This window comes from Drosophila melanogaster, chromosome 3L (assembly GCF_000001215.4).
Source record: "Drosophila melanogaster chromosome 3L".
In the NCBI taxonomy this organism is placed as follows: domain Eukaryota; kingdom Metazoa; phylum Arthropoda; class Insecta; order Diptera; family Drosophilidae; genus Drosophila; species Drosophila melanogaster.
The window spans coordinates 8,666,729-8,686,036 of NT_037436.4; the positions used below are offsets into that span (position 1 = coordinate 8,666,729).

The 19,308-nt window shown below is 44.1% G+C and overlaps 1 protein-coding gene across 2 annotated transcripts; it reads left to right on the forward strand.

The window, feature by feature from the left end:
- Nucleotides 1-9,030: 9,030 nt before the first annotated feature.
- Nucleotides 9,031-12,525, forward strand: hry (hairy). Of its 2 annotated transcripts, none has more exons than NM_001014577.2 (3): nt 9,031-9,620; nt 10,644-10,739; nt 10,877-12,525. In NM_001014577.2, exons 1-3 carry the CDS (start codon nt 9,522-9,524, stop codon nt 11,693-11,695), a joined length of 1,014 nt encoding a protein of 337 aa, NP_001014577.1. In that variant the 5' UTR covers nt 9,031-9,521; the 3' UTR covers nt 11,696-12,525. The 2 variants fall into 2 exon arrangements, with proteins under 2 accessions (NP_001014577.1, NP_523977.2); NM_079253.4 differs by having other exon boundaries at nt 9,227-9,620.
- Nucleotides 12,526-19,308: the final 6,783 nt, after the last annotated feature.

Genomic DNA, 19,308 nt, shown 5'->3' on the forward strand with positions numbered 1-19,308 from the left:
CCGTGCCGAAGGACAATCCTTTGCCGATTTGCCCATTGTTGCGGTTGTCTCGACTCCTTTTTTTGCCAGAGGGTTACGGTCCATTGTGGTGGCGATTGTCGCGTCCCCTTTGTGGCGAATTTCGACCCGGGATCGCAGTTTTTTACGATCCTCAACGGGTTTTACGACCTCCGTCCGTTTTTTAAGCCTTTCTGCTCTGCCATCCTCTGACCCGTTCAGTTCAAATCAGTTCGGTGTCAACTCTTTCGGGTTCTCATAGCGGGTTGTAAAATCCGGCTGGAACAATAAAGTTTTTGACCAGATTCCGGGAAGTGTGTAGCGATTTTTTAAAATGTTTTTTTTTTTTTGTTTTTTTTAGAAGTGCAATCTTTATTTTGGCAAATTGTAGGAACTTAAGCGGAATTTATTAGGTTTCTCGGAATTTCCACATTTTTTGATTAGGCAAAAGGCTTAAAAAACAGCCCGCAACCTTGGTGTTAATTGAGATGGATAGATAAAGAAGATGTCCTTAGGAAACTATCTTTTTAAGTCGAAAAGCCAAAAAGTCAAATGCGATTTTTTATGGGAACAAGACAAAAAAGGGTTTTGCGGAGATATCACGTGGCGTGGTATCAGTTTTTTTTTTCCGACATGTTGTGAACTTACAAAGACGATCATAAAGTAGATCTTAACCCAAAGTTAATCTGCTTTCGGAGAAAAAAACTGCGGGCTCAAACGAAAGGAAATGAAATCTAAACAACAGAGCAAGTCTTACTAAAAATAAATGAAAACCAATATAAGTTTATAAATTTCAATTAGTAAATTTGTTAACTCAACTATACAAATCGTGCCCGATTTTGAATAGCAATTACTGGAACCTGATAGACAATTATAATTAATCCCTCAAAATTAATATTCAGTGCAGTTAGCTCAAAATTATACCAACTCATTGAAGCACAAAATTTCAAAGCTAAGACTTAGCCGTTTTTTGATTGCCTTCATAAATTGTACTTCCAAGTTGAATCTGATTTCGGCATTTTCCATCTATGTAACCAACGAGGTTAATTATCGCCGCATTGCTCAATAAGAAAAATTAACATTTTCTCGGTGGTGCGACTTCCTTTTGGGACCAGACAAAGAGAAGATCGGACCCTGGCAGAGATCCCCTCCCCCCCTCCATCACCCATTCAATTCGGTGCCCCCAGATCTGCACCTCCGCCACTCGCCATATAGCTCATTACGCGGGTCGTGACTTGCCGAAATGAAAAACAAGTAAAATCGGGCAGGGGAGCAGAACACAAAAAGAGTTTATTGCAACGGATGCTTGTCGGAGATGCTGATATCTAAGAAGGGGAACTTGGGAGGGGTCTTCGGAGAGGATGGGGTGGGGGTACGGGTGGCAGACGCAGCAATGTTAATCTCCATAAAATGAAAACAATGCGCCGGCGCGACGATCGCTCGCCAGCCTCAAATGTTTGGGCTCTGCAGCTCCCGAAAGGCACTGGAAAAAAAGCGAGTATCTATTTGAGAAAAAAATTATAGCTGTATTATTACTGTATTATTATAATATTACATACTTTATCAATTTAATATAAAGATATCCAAGTCCAGCAAAAATGTATAATAATGTTGTTTAAATAAGAGAAAAATATCGAATCTCAGTTCTTGTTGTGTTTATATATTATGGCACAAACTTCAACTTTTCTCAGTGTATTTTTGGAACCCCAAGCGAGCTGGCCATGCTTCGTGGAGCGCGCATTTTGCGCAATAAGTGTGCCAGACGATTCGGATTCAGATGCAGACGTTGGAACAGAAGGACAGACCTTTGGACCGGTTGGTCAGCATTCGCGATGCCCCACCTCCCTCCGCAATATAATTTATTCAGCAGCAGCAGCTCAAGGATTTGAAGCCCGGCTCCCTGGGTCTGTGTGTGCGTTTAGGTAATCGCTGGGCATGATCTTGGCGAACCTCCAACGCCACCGCCGTGACAAGCTGCCCGCTGAGTGGATGGAGTACCATGGACCTGGATATGGATGTGGATGCTGCAGTTTCTCTACTCAATCCCCTTTTCCTGGAGCCCAACACCACCCCAGCGGCTCGGCTGGCTGAGTGTAAATTACAACTTGCCTTTTGGCTCAACGCCCCAACTTTTTGCCGATCGGCCGCTTTTGCTGCTTCTGCTGCCGCTTATTTTGCCGCAGCCTGTCGGTTTCATTCAGAAAGTTCAATAGTGCATGCAACGCCGGCCACGACTTGGTGGTACCGCCCTCCACCAACTGCATCCCTCAGCTCCCTCAGCCCCCTTGAACCTTCAACTCCCCCCGCGCATTTATGATCGATACCAGAGCCGATTTCTTTGAGGCTGCCTTTTGTGATTGTCGTCGTTCGGTTTGGTTGGATCATCGGATGCCTGAGTTGCCGGTGCTGTTGAGCTCCCCAAGTATCTGCTCCTCTTGCACGCGATTACCTTGTAGGGGGCAGGATGTACACTTCTATCAGCAGGGTCATTGAGTTGACGCAATTGTTTTGAATGCTATAAAAGGGAACTAATTCCCTTTTTGATTGCTTAAATACCAAGATTATTAAGAATTACTAAGGATAGATCATGCGATCTTCAAGATACTTTCTATCCCAGGCAAGGGTATTTTTAGTTCGTGTCGATCTGTCATTTCGTGGACCAGCACTGATAGAGCATCGACACCTTCAATTGGGGCTGCTGGTGGGAGAGCTTTTCGGGAAACCTGGGATCTGGCATCTTGAGTCTGGGGCGGATGGTGTTGTATGCGGCCATGTCTGGGTCTGGTCACGATTTGTTGGGACTCGTAAAACATTTTTAGCACCTCAACGACGACTAAGACGACTGACGATCATCTATACACATCGATCCGCGTGCACTTCTGCTGTTCGGCACTCGATTGCCTTTGTTCTCGCTGAGTTCGCCAGCCCGTTTTAATGGCATTTTTGCATTTTTGTGTTTCTGTTCCAGCTACCAAGCAGAACGCCCACTCGGTGGGAACTCAATTTTTATCTTATTTTTTTTTTTTTTTTGTATTTTAGCACTGCTGCCAAACACATCCTGTCATTAGGGAAATATTTATGTAGATATCGGCTGGGATCGAAGTGTTCGGGAGGAGCAGCTGCCTCCTAACGGTGCCCCCAATCAGGGGCAGTCAAATTAGTCCCCACATAATTAACTCAACAAGTTTTTGGGACCAGACGATTTTATTTGGGCATTAGGCGGCTGCTTTGAGCTCCCTTTTATAAGCTATCTTCTCTTTTATTTTTTCCTCAGCGGCGATTAGCCAAATTTATGCAGAGCGCCCTCTGGCGTTGGCGAAATGATATTCCCGGAAATTGGCAAGGATTCGTAATCGGCCGAAAGAGGAGAGGGAATGAGTTGCCTGGGTGCGTGGCGTGGTGGCATGGCGTGTCGTAAAAACTCTTTGCGAATCAGGCAGCGGCAGCGGGTTCGCATCGGCGGTATTAGCCATCAAGGCCATGAAAGACATTAGCTTGGTGGATCGTAAAATCCCTGAACAACGGACACAGAGGTCTAATCCGTGGAAACTCTAAACTCTATCCCAGAGAGAACCTCTTTCGGCGCGAGACTACTCAGTTAGTTGGCTAGGTAAAAGCCGTAGAACTCTTTCCACTCTTTCCCGATTCCCCGATCGCCGAGCCGTACCTGTCCTGCGTGTTTGACGTTTGTCCGCCAATTGATTTGACATTGAAGGCTCTCTACCGTCAAATAACCCTAAATAAAACCATAAAATCCTTCTGCATGCTGCGAACCCATCCATCGAAAGATCCTCACCTTGAGCCACCCGCCATCTAAGGTTTGTTTTTTTTTCTTCACTTTTTTGACGCGTTTTTTAGCCGAACTCGTAAATGTGAGGAAATCATTTTTTATGCAATTCGTTGTCAACGACTTTTGAGAATTCAGGGAACTGTTGCGTTCGTTTTTTACGCAATGCCATGTAACGTCTGCTGGTTTGTTGTTTTTTCTTTATGGGAGGCGAGTTGACTTTTTTAGAGAAAATTATGAGGGAGGAGCGGGCATTAAAAAAGGGAGTCAAGGAAAAGGGAAAACTGCCAATACCAGGAAATCCTAAAGTAAAAAAAAAAAACGGAAAAGTATTCGTATGTACTTGGCCAAAAGAGCCGTTCGCATCGCTCTCTTTGCTAAAATCCTCTCCAGAACTCAAGTTTCAACGGGTTAACTTGGTCCAGTGGCGTGTGAGCTACGTCTAACCCTATGTATATAGATATAGATATAGATATAGATAGATATAGATAGATAGACAGGGATAGAGGTATACCTGCACCCACCACGCCCATAATCCTTTTATGGCAAATAAACAAACAACGTCACGGCGACTCAGTCGCGAAGGATTGCCATGGCTAGGTAAAAAGTGCCAAAAGGGTGCAATAAACCGGGTTGAGATGGCCAAAGGGTATGGCCACGGTATGGCATGGTTATAGATATGGAAGGATAGGGAAGAGTTGTTGCACACGCGCGGTGGCATTGTTGCACACTCGGTTTTATGGGTGTGTGGTTTTAGCCCTTTGATGGGCATGATCATCCTGTTAATAGAAAGCGTGGAAACCCGTTGCAACTTGTAACCCTACCTGCACGCCCAACCAATCTCTAATCCTTTCCGCGGCGATCCTGAACCCTTTTCGGTCCAGCTCGTTTGGAGGGGGCGAGCGTGTCTAAGGCGATTTAATTAACGCGGTCGCAACTAAGCCACCGAATACCAGGACATGGCTTAAATCGGAACCCTTTCGCTCGGCCAGGAGGAGGTGGCCCTGCTAAAAGCCATCCGGCTACTGTTCCGAGGACGGGTTAAGGATGCATGGATGCAGTAGCTACGTGGGCGTCATCGGAAAAGTCAGACAGGGAGCGGGTGGGCGGAAGGATTTGACTTCCAGCGAAAGGATTGCCGGACTTAACTTTCGGAAAAACTCCAATATTTACCAAATACCAAAGGGCCACCAAGTGCACTTTGTTCAGCACTTGGCCAGCAGTCGAAAAGTCAAGTCTGGTTTTGGGATTTCAACAGCAAATTAACCGGCTGAGCCGGCAAAGCGAGGATCCACAAGGCATTGAGAAATACCCATATCTGAGGGATTAGAAAACATTGTAGCTCCCTTTGTGGCCTCAAATTTGGGTGACATTGAAAGATAACAAATGAGTTTTATGTTGATTTTAATATTTTCAGATCTTTACAATACATTTCTGAGAAATCATAGACATCATGCTATCATGTATAGCATTATTCAAATCTTTCCATAACAGCTTCCGAATATTTTAAAAAAGAGTTAAAATATTAATATATCATATTATAACATATAACCAAAAGATACTGTTAGATCGTACTTAAAAAAATAAACCCGTTTTGAACTGCCCCCTTTTTCAGTTATCCGTTTTCCGCATCACGCGATCCACAGATCCCTTCCATTTTTTTGCCCTTATAAAGTCGCTCGGCCGAGCAACCTAAAAAATTCGACATAAAAAACAAACGCATAACGTAACGAAGACAACAGCCTCGAAGGAAGGGGAAAAATGTATTTTTGCATTGTTTTTTTACCTGTTGCTAAATTTAGAATGTCTGTCGTCGGGTATTTGCTGACGTTTGTGTCGAAAAATTAAGCCTTCTGCCGCAAATAAAACCCCACCCACCGTCGACCGACCTCTCGCCACCCCCTTTCACATTACCCTCCCTGGCCGAAAATAAAATTCTGGGCAAAATGCGTCGTTACGCTTAATGAGTAATAAAATACTTTGCACAATGTGGGGAACAAATGCGATTGCTAACTCCCACTCACTCTGATCCACCCACTCAGGTTTGCCAAAATTTACAGCGCCATTAGTTGCGAAAACAACAGCATCATACTCAGAGAAAATTAAGATCATTTCAGGCCCAATTTTAATGTTTTATTTAAGGGTCATTAGTATGTGAAAATTGTATTGTATATATTGTAGAATGATAATATAATCAGAAGCATTATATCACTGTTTTGTATTCATCAACCAAATTTATGCTGAAATCTTTAGAAAATTGTATGTAAAATTTTTGGGCAGTGCATTTGCAAACAGCGGATAGCTCAAATGTGGCGCGCGTTTTTAACAGCGTTGGCGATTTTTATGGCGTTTTAATCGCGAGAGTGGCGCGCGCGGCTAGAAATTTATTTTCGCCGCGGCCATGGAGCGTCCGCATGTTCTCTCTTTCTCTCCCTGTTTGCCCCACTCTCGGGCTTAACAGTTGCTCCCCTACCCCCACCAAGTACTGTTATTTTCAGTTACATGCTGCTGTTGCCGACCTACTAAGTTAAAAGCGGCGCGTGGGGGTTTCTGTCGCTGTTAAACTCGCAACGTTGCTGTTAAAAGAGCCCTACGATCAACAGTATACATAGTATAGTATATATAGTATAGTTTATGGATACTATATATAAATAATATCAACATAGTTAGTATCTAAGATAAGATTTTCTGTATATTTTAAACTTAATAGTCAAAACTATATGGTATTTTGAGTCTAGTGAATAACCATTTTGAATGATAATGGCACACAAATTGAATTCATTGATCTTATAAAATACAAGCAAATAATAATACCTATAATATTATACATATGCTATAATGTTATTATCAACGCCTTTACGATTATTAAATAGTTAACCAACATGGTCCAAAATGATTCGAAATACCTTCAAGGGGTTCTTTATCGTACCACCAACGTGTTTGTTTTGTTTTCAGTGATCAGGGCTCCCGGGGCTTATGGGGAATCTGGGGGATCTGGCGCTGTCTAATTTTAGACGCAATTAGCAATGCGCACATTTTTGTGTGCTTGCGCCTTTTCGACTATAAATTTTTGCCACAGTTTATTTTAGAAGCTGCATGTGATCGGGTCCGCCAACAACAACAATGGGGCGTCAAATTGGGCGTTCAACGCACAAACAACTGCGAGTGTATCTGTATCTGTGACTGTATCTTTAGCGTTGTATCCGTGAGATACATCCACACCTTTGGCTGTTTTTGGCCAGCTAGCATGATGTAAAACGCCGCCAACGTTTTCCGACCTCTCGTTTTTTTTTCTTTTTTGTTTATTTTCTTTTTTGCTTTTCGTTGCAATTAAATTGGCATGCACAAGTGCCGCCTCTGCCGCCGACAACGCCTCTGCCGACGCTGACCGCGGGCGGGCCGCCTTTTGATCGGCTGCCAAATTGTAATTGGAACGCGAAGGTGTTGTCGACGTCCGCCACTACCGTCTATATATATATGTATCCATATTGTTGGGGCATGTGTTCTCGGCATAACAACCTTCTCTGGCGACCACAAAACGCACAACACTTTAGACAACCGTCAAAAATGTCAGAAATTCCCCAAACTTTTTGAGTATTTTCACGAATCGATAGATATGCATATTTGTAAGACGTGATTGTTGATTAAGTTCAATTTCATTTAATTATTAAGCAGAAATTAAGTGTAGTAAAATCAAATTAACTTCTAAACGTTTTTTTACTCATCTTCATTAGAGTCAACTTTATTAGTTTCTATAAAAACACTGCCAGGTGGTTTCGCTATAAAAAAAATATTGTAAACACCCGTTTTTAGCCAACTTGAATGTTTAAAGCCTGACTGACTCATTCCAATGTAACTTTGTTGACGATTCGTGGTTTTGGTATAACTTCACTAATCAGTGGTCAGAGTCCAAGTCAGGCTTTAAAAATATTTCCCAAGAACAAACGTCAAAGATAACGTAATTTCCTTTTATAGATCGTGTAACCTAAATATGTGTCATCTACCTTTACTGAGCTCAGCCTGGTTAAACTAATTACATGGTTATTACCATTTCTTAAAACTTAACCCATATTTTGTAAATAATAGATGGCTTAAGCAGTTATTTAAAATATCACTTTCGGTTGTAACGAAATGTGTGTGACGCACTTTGGCTTTTTACTACCAAATAAACAATATAATTTAAGCTTCATTTTCACTGTAATATTCCCAGTTTTCACTGCAATGCCCCTCTTCTCATTCTGCTAATGAATGGTTAGTTTTCTGATGCCCGACTATTCCGCGTGTCGCGTAATTATAGTCAACCTTCGATAAATCATTACTCCAAAACAAAACAACAAATAATATATGAAAAACGTGAAAATCCAACGCTGCACGTAGAAGCCATCAAGCTGAATCTAAGCGTCCGGCGGAGCACGTGTGATCCACGCAGCCTTGTCCACAGCGATTTCCATTTCATTTAGCCCGTTGGCGGCTATCGATCAAAAGCCAAAAGGGCGACCTTCACTTAATTGAGGCGTACGGCATGCTGAATGAGTCGGTTGTACAGACTGGTCTGGAAAATGCTAGGGGGATAACTATAGCCACCACCCACTGCCCGATCGCCCAACCACCCAACCACCCAACCACCCACTTCCGCCTAGCGTGCGCACAACCTTGTGATCTTGTTTACTGTTTAGCGACCCCCGAGCCGCAGATACACAGTACACAGCACAAAAAACCGAACCTGTCGCACTGGGGTGGCGTCATATAGCCAGCTATTTTCACCTTCTATGGGACGTCGTCGCGTTGGCCGCATGAATCAGCAAACCACGAACGGCGAGCCACCAGAAACCACCGCAGAAGCAGCAACAACACCAACACCACCGCGACCATCACCAACAGCACAGCCAGAAACACAGCCTCTTGTGAATCCCTCAGTTAGCAGAGCCCAGCAGAGTCAAGCCAAACCGATCGCTGATCGACCGACCGACCGACGATCACCAATGGGGGTTTCGCAGTGTGATTTCCAAAAAGGAAGAAATGCCCATTCCCGCGAGCCACGGGGGCGTATGAGTAACGCGGTGTGTACTTTAGGTACCGCTCACAAGCGTGAGCACGCACACACACACACACACACTGAAGCGAGCAGGTAGCGCATAATGTATACCCCTAGGTAGCCGCAATGCCAGTGCAATTGTATTGGTGCGGTCGTGTGGCTCGCGCTCGCGTCTCGCAGCGGCGATTTAGCCTACGAACCTGTCGATCAATCGTCAGTCTTCCGCCGAGAGCCCAGCGATAAGGTAGTCCCGCTACGCTCCGCAACATCCAGACGCAGTAAAGCAAATACTTATATATATATATACATACATATATATAGCGCAACCATCCGAAAGCCGAACGATCGATCTTCTGCTTCGTGCCGAGTCGTTTCGGTCTTTTAATCGCACTGCAGCCAGAACCTGCTGCTCATTCGCCTGCCGTATTTCGTAGCGTGCGGTTCTATCGCTCCGCTTTGATAAACCGAATCGAAATCTAGAGAACCCCCCCAGACACAATACCATTTTACGTGCTTCTCTGCGACGCTGCGCGAAAGTGAAACCACCAAGTGAACTTGAAAAAAAAAAAAACTGACAACTTGAGTTATTCTAAAAAAAGCAAAAAAGCAGTGAACTTATATTGCAAAGAGCAGCAAATTCAGATTTGCTGCCAAGTGAAAACCAAACTGTGCCTCAAACTCAACAAACAATATCTGACCGAAATGGTTACCGGCGTAACAGCAGCCAACATGACCAACGTTCTGGGCACCGCCGTTGTGCCGGCCCAGCTCAAGGAGACGCCGCTCAAAAGTGACCGTCGGGTAAGTTTCTTTCGAGAAAAATAAGACTCGAAAAAAAAAATCCAAAGCCAAAAACAAAAAACCCCGTCAATGGATTAAATCAGAACCTCTAGTTCCCCGAAATCTGTGGATTAACTGAAGCGAACCAAACCGAGAATTCCCCTAATTGAGAGCCACCCACTTCGAGCTCAAGTTGATTTCCATTCGCGACTGTGGGCGACTGGCCCCATCAATCCCGCTGCCCAAATGCATTTCCTTTTTAGCCATCTCCCACATGGCTGGCTGGGAATAAAAATACGAAAAAAGAAAAACACTCTGAGCCAGACCAAAAAAAGGCCGCAACTGCCGTCGGCGCGCCAACACAAAGCGAATTTATCTCGCGTCGCGTTGGTGGCATTTACTATATGGCATATGGCATACTACTCCGACTACACACACGCTCCATCCATTCATGAGTGCCGCCCAAAATTGGCTGGCGTAGCTGCCCACCAGCTCCCCAGATTCGGACTCGGATTCGGATTTGGCTGCCACTTGGCGCGTGCGTCGCGTGGTGGCTGCAATTGTCGGTCATCAGCCGCCGTTTTTGGCCATTCGAACGGCACCGGTTCAATGAGTTGGCCAGAAAAAAAAAAACTGACTTCATGCGAGTCCAAATTTGGCAACTTGTGCTCCCTAGATAATAATGTACCTAGTTATGGCATCTTCGAATTTCCCGCTCTGACCTTGTCACATTCTCTTTATTTTTGCTCATACCTGGTTGGTTTATTTATAGCCACTGCCTGTAATTTATAACCGCCAAACTATTTTTAAATAAATGCCTCGGCCGAGTGGCGCTATAAATAGAGCACGCGCCGTGCGACTAAATTTGGCCGCCAGCCAGTCAATCCGCTCCCCAACCTACGCCGCCTCCTCCTTGATCTCCTCCAATCCAATTGAAGACCCATGCAGCTTCCTCTATTTTTGGGTCGTTGCATGAGGTCAAATTAGCCGTGCAAAAGCCGTGACTAATCGATGTTTTTTTTTTCCATTTCTTGCCTCTTGCAGTCGAACAAGCCCATCATGGAGAAACGCCGACGTGCCCGTATTAACAACTGTCTCAATGAACTCAAGACTCTGATTCTGGATGCCACCAAAAAAGACGTAAGTATCTGACAAAAATATAAGTTTAAAGCCACAAATAAAATAAAAAAAACTACATATTTGAAATTATCTCAAATATTTTTTAAAAGTTTAAATCATTGACTAATTTCCAAATTATTTTCTCTCTCTACTTTTAGCCGGCTCGCCACTCCAAATTGGAAAAGGCCGACATTCTGGAGAAGACAGTAAAGCATCTGCAGGAGCTGCAGCGCCAGCAGGCAGCCATGCAGCAGGCCGCCGATCCCAAGATTGTGAACAAATTCAAGGCCGGATTCGCCGACTGTGTGAACGAGGTTAGCCGCTTTCCCGGCATCGAGCCCGCCCAGCGTCGTCGCCTGCTACAGCACCTGAGCAACTGCATCAATGGCGTTAAGACAGAGCTGCACCAGCAGCAGCGCCAGCAGCAACAGCAGTCCATCCACGCCCAGATGCTGCCCTCGCCGCCCAGCTCGCCGGAGCAGGATAGCCAGCAGGGAGCAGCGGCACCCTACCTCTTTGGTATCCAGCAGACGGCCAGCGGTTACTTTCTGCCCAATGGCATGCAGGTGATCCCCACCAAGCTGCCCAACGGTAGCATTGCCCTCGTGTTGCCCCAGAGCCTGCCCCAGCAGCAGCAGCAACAGTTGCTGCAGCACCAACAGCAGCAGCAGCAACTCGCCGTCGCAGCAGCAGCAGCGGCCGCAGCAGCAGCACAACAGCAACCCATGTTGGTCAGCATGCCCCAGCGTACAGCCAGCACCGGATCCGCCAGCTCGCACTCCTCCGCCGGATACGAGTCGGCGCCCGGAAGCAGCAGCAGCTGTAGCTACGCCCCGCCCAGTCCGGCCAACTCTAGCTACGAGCCCATGGACATCAAGCCATCGGTCATCCAGCGCGTGCCAATGGAGCAGCAGCCCCTGTCGCTGGTGATCAAGAAGCAGATCAAGGAGGAGGAGCAGCCCTGGCGGCCCTGGTAGAGGGTGTCTGCATATGCATATCATATAGCATAGCCACCCCTATCGAATCTCCCGCTTTTAAGACTGACCCCCCACAACTCATCCAACTCGCACACATGCGCAGGCGTTGTGCGCATGCGCGTAGACATTTCACATCATTCGCCGGGATTGCGCAAATGTTGCTTTGAAGTGTTGCAAACATGCGAATCCTAAACTCGGTTCACAACTTCGTTGGCTTAGTTTCCTGGCTTATATCCTGGAAACCCGTCGACGAGGCTAAGGACCTTCATCAGACGCACCCACACACAAACACACACACGCAAACGTTGTTATAATTTATTTATTATTATATTATGTAATCGATTTGAGAGAACGGTATTCTACCAGGACATCGCCAAACTACCTCAGTCCAAGTACTTGGTGTTGAATTGCCTCATGTATCATGTATTACTCTTTGAATAACAGCAAATCAGCAAAAGTCTTCCAAACACAGAAAATGAAAATGCGAAAATAAGCACCTGAAAAGCTGAAATACTTTTTATGAAAAAGATAAACGCAAAAGCATAACTCTTACACATAGTCGTACATCTCCATTTAAGTATAGGTTTTGTACCATAGCCAGCTAAGCCGCTTAGGGTTTCTCTCGCTCTTAAGTCTAATCAAAGAATAATTATATTTATAAAACACACAAATCTATTCGTAAGGCCACGTGATATAGTGAACATAATGAGCTTCTAAGAAAACAAAACAAGAATTTGATGCAAGCAAAAGCAAAAAAATCAACAAGAAAGAAAAAACAAACAAACAACACACTAAAAAGAAATAAATTTAAAAGATTCTACTAAAAAATCAAATACGCAAAACGGATTTGTTATTGTGGTTGGGGTATCTTTTCCTGGGTTTTTTTTTCATTCGGGTGAAAGTCCCATTATGGTTCTTTTTTTTGTTTTAGAGGTCAAACGCTTTGAGTGACAGGAAACTTATCGAGCCCCCCGACTTATCGTAGCAAATTTCGACGCTAATTATTATAATGCCAATGGTGAAATTCATTTTGCTGGAGAGGATCGGCGGGGATTTCGACGATAATACAACTACGTTTTAAGGGGCTCGATTATGTCCGTTTCTGCTAATATAATCGGCACGACGAGTTGAAGGTTTTTCTGTGGCCAGACCGTAACGGATATAGATATATGTGCATCATAAACATTATATAGGAATGCCTTGATTTTCACACATCCGTTCGATAGGCCAGTAATTCGAAACAGTTGTGACGAAATAAATACTTATTATAATCCTTTGATCGATAATATTTTAAAATATTTTGCAATTTAATCATTGGTTATTCCAATCGAAGTGATCAGCAAAAGTTAAGGCGCACAAGGGTATATTTTAAAATCAAGGCAGGTTAGCTCTGATTGCAATAAATCCGAAATTCCATTAGCTAACGATTCAGCAAAATACCGAATTTCTTAGGGATATGGAATGTCAAGAAGTTGGCCACTATAGCCGCAGGAAAGTCGATCCGGTTCGCGTTAGTTGGAACTAAATCGGATATCGCCATGGATCATGGATGACCGATAGCTACGGATACATTTGGAAATTCCCTGGAACTAACCACTCGAATCCAGTGATATATACAAGTTTATCAACCATTAGGGAAATCTCTTACCCAGTAGCAACCGAGTCACGCCCTTCAATTCTCATAGTGCCCCCACTCTAATCTAAGCAAATCCCTGGGCCATTAATCGTCATGCTCGTGACAAAAGTTTCCGCGAAGTCTGCGGAAAAAATACCGCATCATGCTGATAATATGAGTGCGATAAAGCGGATAAGTGAATAAAATTGTTTTCCATTTGCTGGTGAATCAAGTGCAGAGAGCCACATTCACTTGCTCATCACGGCGTGCCTGCCACTCCCTTGCTGCAGTGCGTCTGTATCTGGGCCTAGTCTCGTTCGCCGTATGACTGGATCAGTATTCACTCGCTAACTATTCACAAAACTAACTCGTGCAGCCTCAAAGTCCAGGGGAAAATTCTCGTAAAAGCTAAGTAAAGATTGCACACAGTCGTTCAGATGTCGCATGTTCTGGAATCTAAGCAATACACTGGAAATACGCTTCGAGAAAAGTCCGATTGGGTGGTTTGGTGGTTGGGTGGTTGCATGACCAGGCTTTTGCCCCACTGAACCGAAAGTGCACTTGATTAGTCACTATGGGGGACGACCGACTTTCGGCCCATCAATGAGGATTACTCATCGTGGCTCGTCTAGCTCGAAATAGCATCGAAAATTTTGCCAGCATGTCTGCTAATTTACAAAGAAACCCCCTCTATTGACGCCCATTGAGTCATCATCGTTTGCCTTAATTGGCAAAAATCTGGTTTCTTTGGAGGACATATTTTTTAAATTAATCGTTCCCTAATGAAAATAGCCCCATTTGCCTTTGGCTTTTGGGGTTTTCAAAGTAGTTGTTTTAAATGTGTGAATAATGTGTATCAAGGGAGCCTGAATCAGAATGGGATGAACATATGTAGGTAGATTGCGGTTTCAGTAATGAAAATCTTCAGTTTTTAAAATCTTTGTACCTATATTATACCATTTCTTATACCATTTTAAACATTTTCAAGAAACGTTTTTTAAAAACCTTAAGTGCTCCCTATAATTCATGCACGCTACCTAATTTCCAGATCAGCACTCTGTGCAAATCGCGATTTGCATAGCTGCATTCCTTAGACGGCAGTCAGCATGTCGTCTGATTTTTGGTTCCGCTTGAAAGTCGGTGGTCCTTCAATTTGATCTGCTTGGCACCGCCATCAGCCCACAATACAAAACGAATTCGCCACAGTTGCGCACAAATGAAATCGAAATTAAAGAACTTCTGAGCACTGGGTACACTCAGTGCTGGGTTCTGAGTTCTTGTGGGTTTCACTTGCGTTGTGTTAAATGGGTGTAGGGAAGTCAGGGCAGTCAGGGCAGTCAGGGAACTCAGGGTCTGTTGCGACATTTGAGGCTATTCGCGACTGCGTGGAATGCCGCCAGTCGCCAGTTGTCACGTTTTGCTCTGGCAAATGACCCCAAAAATGAATGAAAAAACAAAGCTGTTTGTTTACGACGACTCGTGTAGCATTCCGTGGAATTGTGTGCGGCATGGAGCAGCTCACTTCGCATCGCATCATACCACACCACGCCACGCCACGCCACGCCACTCCACTCCACTTCACTTCATTCATGGTAATTGAAGATCGAGTCGTTGTCGTCGCAGATTTTTCGGCGAATTGCTGCCCTGATAATCCGGAGCTGGAATCGCAATTGGCATAGTAGGCTGCAGCTGGTGAATTCGGGGAGTACGCATAAACAAGTTGAATGACCCAAGAATTTCGCGACTCTAATGCCAATTCCGATTTCAAATCCACATACACTTCCACTACCTGCCCAATTGGCAATGTCAAATGCGAGCCAAGTTTAATGACTCGCCGACTTCTCTTGACACCCGCATTGACTTTGTTTGGATTATTGGTATATTTTTGGTGTTTCAAGCTTTGTTTACCATGGGCTTTTGAACCCGTTCTGCGAGTCTTGATTAGAGGCAGCGCATATGAAATGAGTGCGAGTCCCGCGAACGGGGATCTCGGAAATGTTAGGTGCTATTGAACTATGCGCGGCGGTTCAAGGAGATTGGACGCGACGAGATTCTAGCTGCTAACTGGGCCTAAACACAGTTACACAGACGGCAAGGTCGTTTCGTCTGGTTTTGGCTGGTTTTTTTTTTTTTTTTTTTTTTTTGGTTGTATTGCTTCTGGGCTAGCAGACGTGCTCAGCTTAGACAAGCGACGGAATCGAATTCGGTGGCTTTGACATTCAACTCGCTGTCCGGCGGTTCAAGTGATACCACCATCCCAGCCACTGAGCAAGGTCAGTTCTCTAACTAACGCAAGCAATTGGGGTTCACCTACTTTACACTTTACACTGCGCCATTAAAATTCCGGTGAGAGTGTTTACACACTCTATCGCTGATAGGGAACCCAAACACCTGAGTTGAGCCACCGAAAGGAATCATCTACCTTATCACCTTGAGCGGCACGTGATCGCTCGATTCGGTGGTTCTAGTGGTGCGAACCAATTCCTCCCGAGCAACCTGATCGTATGCCATTGGATCCTTGGGGTTGGGAGGGGGTTTGCTTCGCTGGAATCTCCGTGGCACTTGATGTAAATACCAACGGTGCTTCGATATATGTGCATGTATCTAAAGAATTTGACTAACAGAAAGAGAACGTTTTACTTTCAGTTTATATACATGAAAAATAATATAAGTATTTAAGCATCTATGCTATGTTTTACACCTTAGTGAATTTGTTATTTTTTACATATAGAAGAAATAAAATAGTTCAAATCAGTTTCAAAAACATTGATTTTTCTCAGTGCACTCGTTTCCATTTCGATGTGTTCTTTTGTATTCCGTTTTTGAGTTGCGTTCTGTGCTGTTCAATTGCATAAAGTTTCAGACCCCGTGCATAGCAAACTGCAGGCCACGCAAAATATTTCACATAAATAAATATAGCCGTTTATTTTGAGAAATTGAAACAAGCAATACGAATATATATACAAATAAATAAGGCAGCTAATACAGCAACGGAACCCACTCGAATCACGTTTTCTGTCACGCAATTTGAGTTCTTTCATTGAAACTGATTTGAAAATGGAAATGGCGCAGTATAGTGGGCATATGGTCTTCGTGCCTCCACATTCCCAATTCCCCCCACTTCCATTTCCTTCCCAAATGGTTATTGACTTATCAAGTTAAGTGGCGGAGCAAGAGCGACCGATATGAGGGCTTCGATCCAGGAGTGGGTTAAGTCCAAAATGGGCGATTGAATGGGCAGCTTCTGGTTGATAGTGGTCAGCGTTCGTCGCATAATCTGATAAAGTGGATTGAGTGTTAGCCACAGCTCTAGCCATGTTTACAGACTATACAATCTTCAGTCTAGACTTTATCATCGGTAATTGGCCATATCTTTGGTGAAATGCTTAATTGGATTGTAATGTTAAGTGAACGTTTACAGGTGCATAGGATTTTATTGTGTTTTCAATACTAAACTTCAGCAAGAAGTTTAAAATTCATCAGTTACCTGGAAAAATGATTGCATTTAACGATTTTGTATTATTTTTACGTTTCAAAGGAAAACGAAATAAATCGCTGGAGACATTACTCATCCGCCACTTTGGCAATCTTAAAGCTGCCTAAAATTACTAAGGCTCCCGCATTACTTGTCTAATCTCCGATATGTGTCACTTTAGAATATCGCAATACCCAACGTCTGGGAACTTCGAACAGGTGCCTAAGCTCGGCGGGTTTTGGTGTGGAGTGTCGTCATTCTTATCGGTGTCGCACTGTCGGCGAACTGAATGCATAAGCCAATGAATTTAAGAAAAAAAAAAGTAGTGGTGCGCGTGCCAGAGGAAAATGCCATTGCTTCGGGATTGGGGCTGACTGGGAGGCTGGGGCCTGACCCAATGCACCGCAAGTGGAAAATTTTCATGGTTTACATCAACGATTCGAGACCCGCCAATGAGAAGTGTCAACATGTGCTCGTCTGATTAGCACCGCCAAAGTCATCGCGGTTTTGGGGACGTCAATCGTCGACCAGGTGCCAGTCGCGGTCGCCGTCGAATTGTGGAAACACTCGGAGGTTTGGCCCCGGGGAATTCACGCCCACTCCCACTCCCAGTTCCAGTTGCAGACCCACTCCCGAGACACCCGCTGCTCCGCCGGAAATTAGCACTCATCTCCGTCGGTCTGCTGATTCCACAGAGAAAAATTTCTACTATAATTGTTTAAGCTTAGGATCCAATAAAAAGTAAAGCTCATATGTAGGATTTTATCATGACAATTAAAAAAAAAACAGCAATTAGAACCAAAGTATCTCAAAGAACAATGTATCTTTGTTATTCCATACATAATATTTCAAAGCTAAAATTTATTTAATACATATTTAAAATTAATGAATTAATAATACAGTCCCATTAATTTTAATGTACCATTAATTAAGTACTAGAACTTTTATAATAAGCACTGCTAAATAAATCTCCCCTTAATTTTGATACAAATTTGAAAGTAAGTGGGATCATTGGCTTGTATTAAGTTTTATTAATTGTAGATTTCCAGTTTCGATATGAGGAAGAATCAAAGAGGAAACAAGATTTATCTGATATCCAATTACATTATATATTATTCTGAATTCCCCAGCGCTTACTAAACCTGATAATATTTTTTTCCGTGTTCCTTGTAGAGTGGGCCTTTGTTTTGTGGACCTGGAGGGGAATCATTGTGCCATTCGGCGCGGCGGTTACCAGTTTTCTGCTTTCTGTTATTCTGATATCTGCTTTTGTTGTGTTGACTTGGCACATTTTTGTTGTGATTTATTTGCGCGGTGTTTTTTGATTGAAATCACCAAACAACGGAGCATTGACGTTGACGCAACTGTGGGAATATTCCACTGCAGCGTGCGCGGCTGTGTTTGCTTAACTGGCTGCTGTGGCTGCCACCCTTGGCACCTGCCCCTCCACTCCTTCAGGGTCCACCCCGCTCCCCGCACCACCCACTTCCGCCGCCCACCGGAGAGCACACGCCTCCTGCCGCAAAACGTGTTAATGGATCAACAGTTTTGTGTTAGTTTTTTAGGGGCGAAGTTGGGGAGGAGGTTTTAATATTTTTTGTCGTATTATTTTTCGACAGCCCCACCCCCTTTTGGTTCGAGGCATCAGCAGTCGATGAAAACTGATTGATTGCCACGCTAATCAGCCGAACTAAGTGAGCTTTTGTCCCGTGCCCGTCAGTGTGCGGCTCCAAATTTGCAGTGTGATTCGTTTTTCCGCGAATTGTGTTTGTTGACACAGTCATTTGGAGCGTGCGAAAGCGTCGAGTGTTTGCTCGGATTACTGGACCACTCAGTCGTAGAACCCTGGACACCTCCTGGACATCTCCTACTCGCCCGCTCTTGAAGCGCATTACGCCCATGTGACGATGATCGCGTTGCTTTAAACGTGACTTCCCTGGCGTTTCGCTTTCATGAACGACGGGTACTTGAACTTCGGAAAATGAGTTGACAATGACATTATCATTAGCTGTTTATTGGGTCGATATAATATATGATATTACAGCTGTGAGTCATCTAATGGATGGCATTCAAATACATATGGTGTCCATTGGTGGGAGTCGTATATATTCAGTCAGCTACGGTCAGAAAGTAAAGTTAGACATATACAGATAGAAAATATATAACACTTAATTAACCGATCATAATTCCGTTTAAATTTCCTTTAGGGTATTTCCAAATCGACCCATATAAATACTCCCAAATGCTCCATATTTCAATATTTTTTTCGGCTATAAATTCAATACCGATTATCTTTCAAGTGGGTCCCGTTCCTCATTTTCCGAAGCGTGTGCCGTGATATGGTTTCAGTTCATCAATTATATCACTAGGGCACGTGGCTTACATTTCTGCAATCAATAATTAGTTTTGGGAAACTAAACTTCCCCAGACCGGGGAAATCCGCCACTTATTTTCGGGGAAAACATCCGCTTTGAAGCGGGCCGCCCCAAAAATAGTCGCACTTAAGATGGGGCTTAACTAACT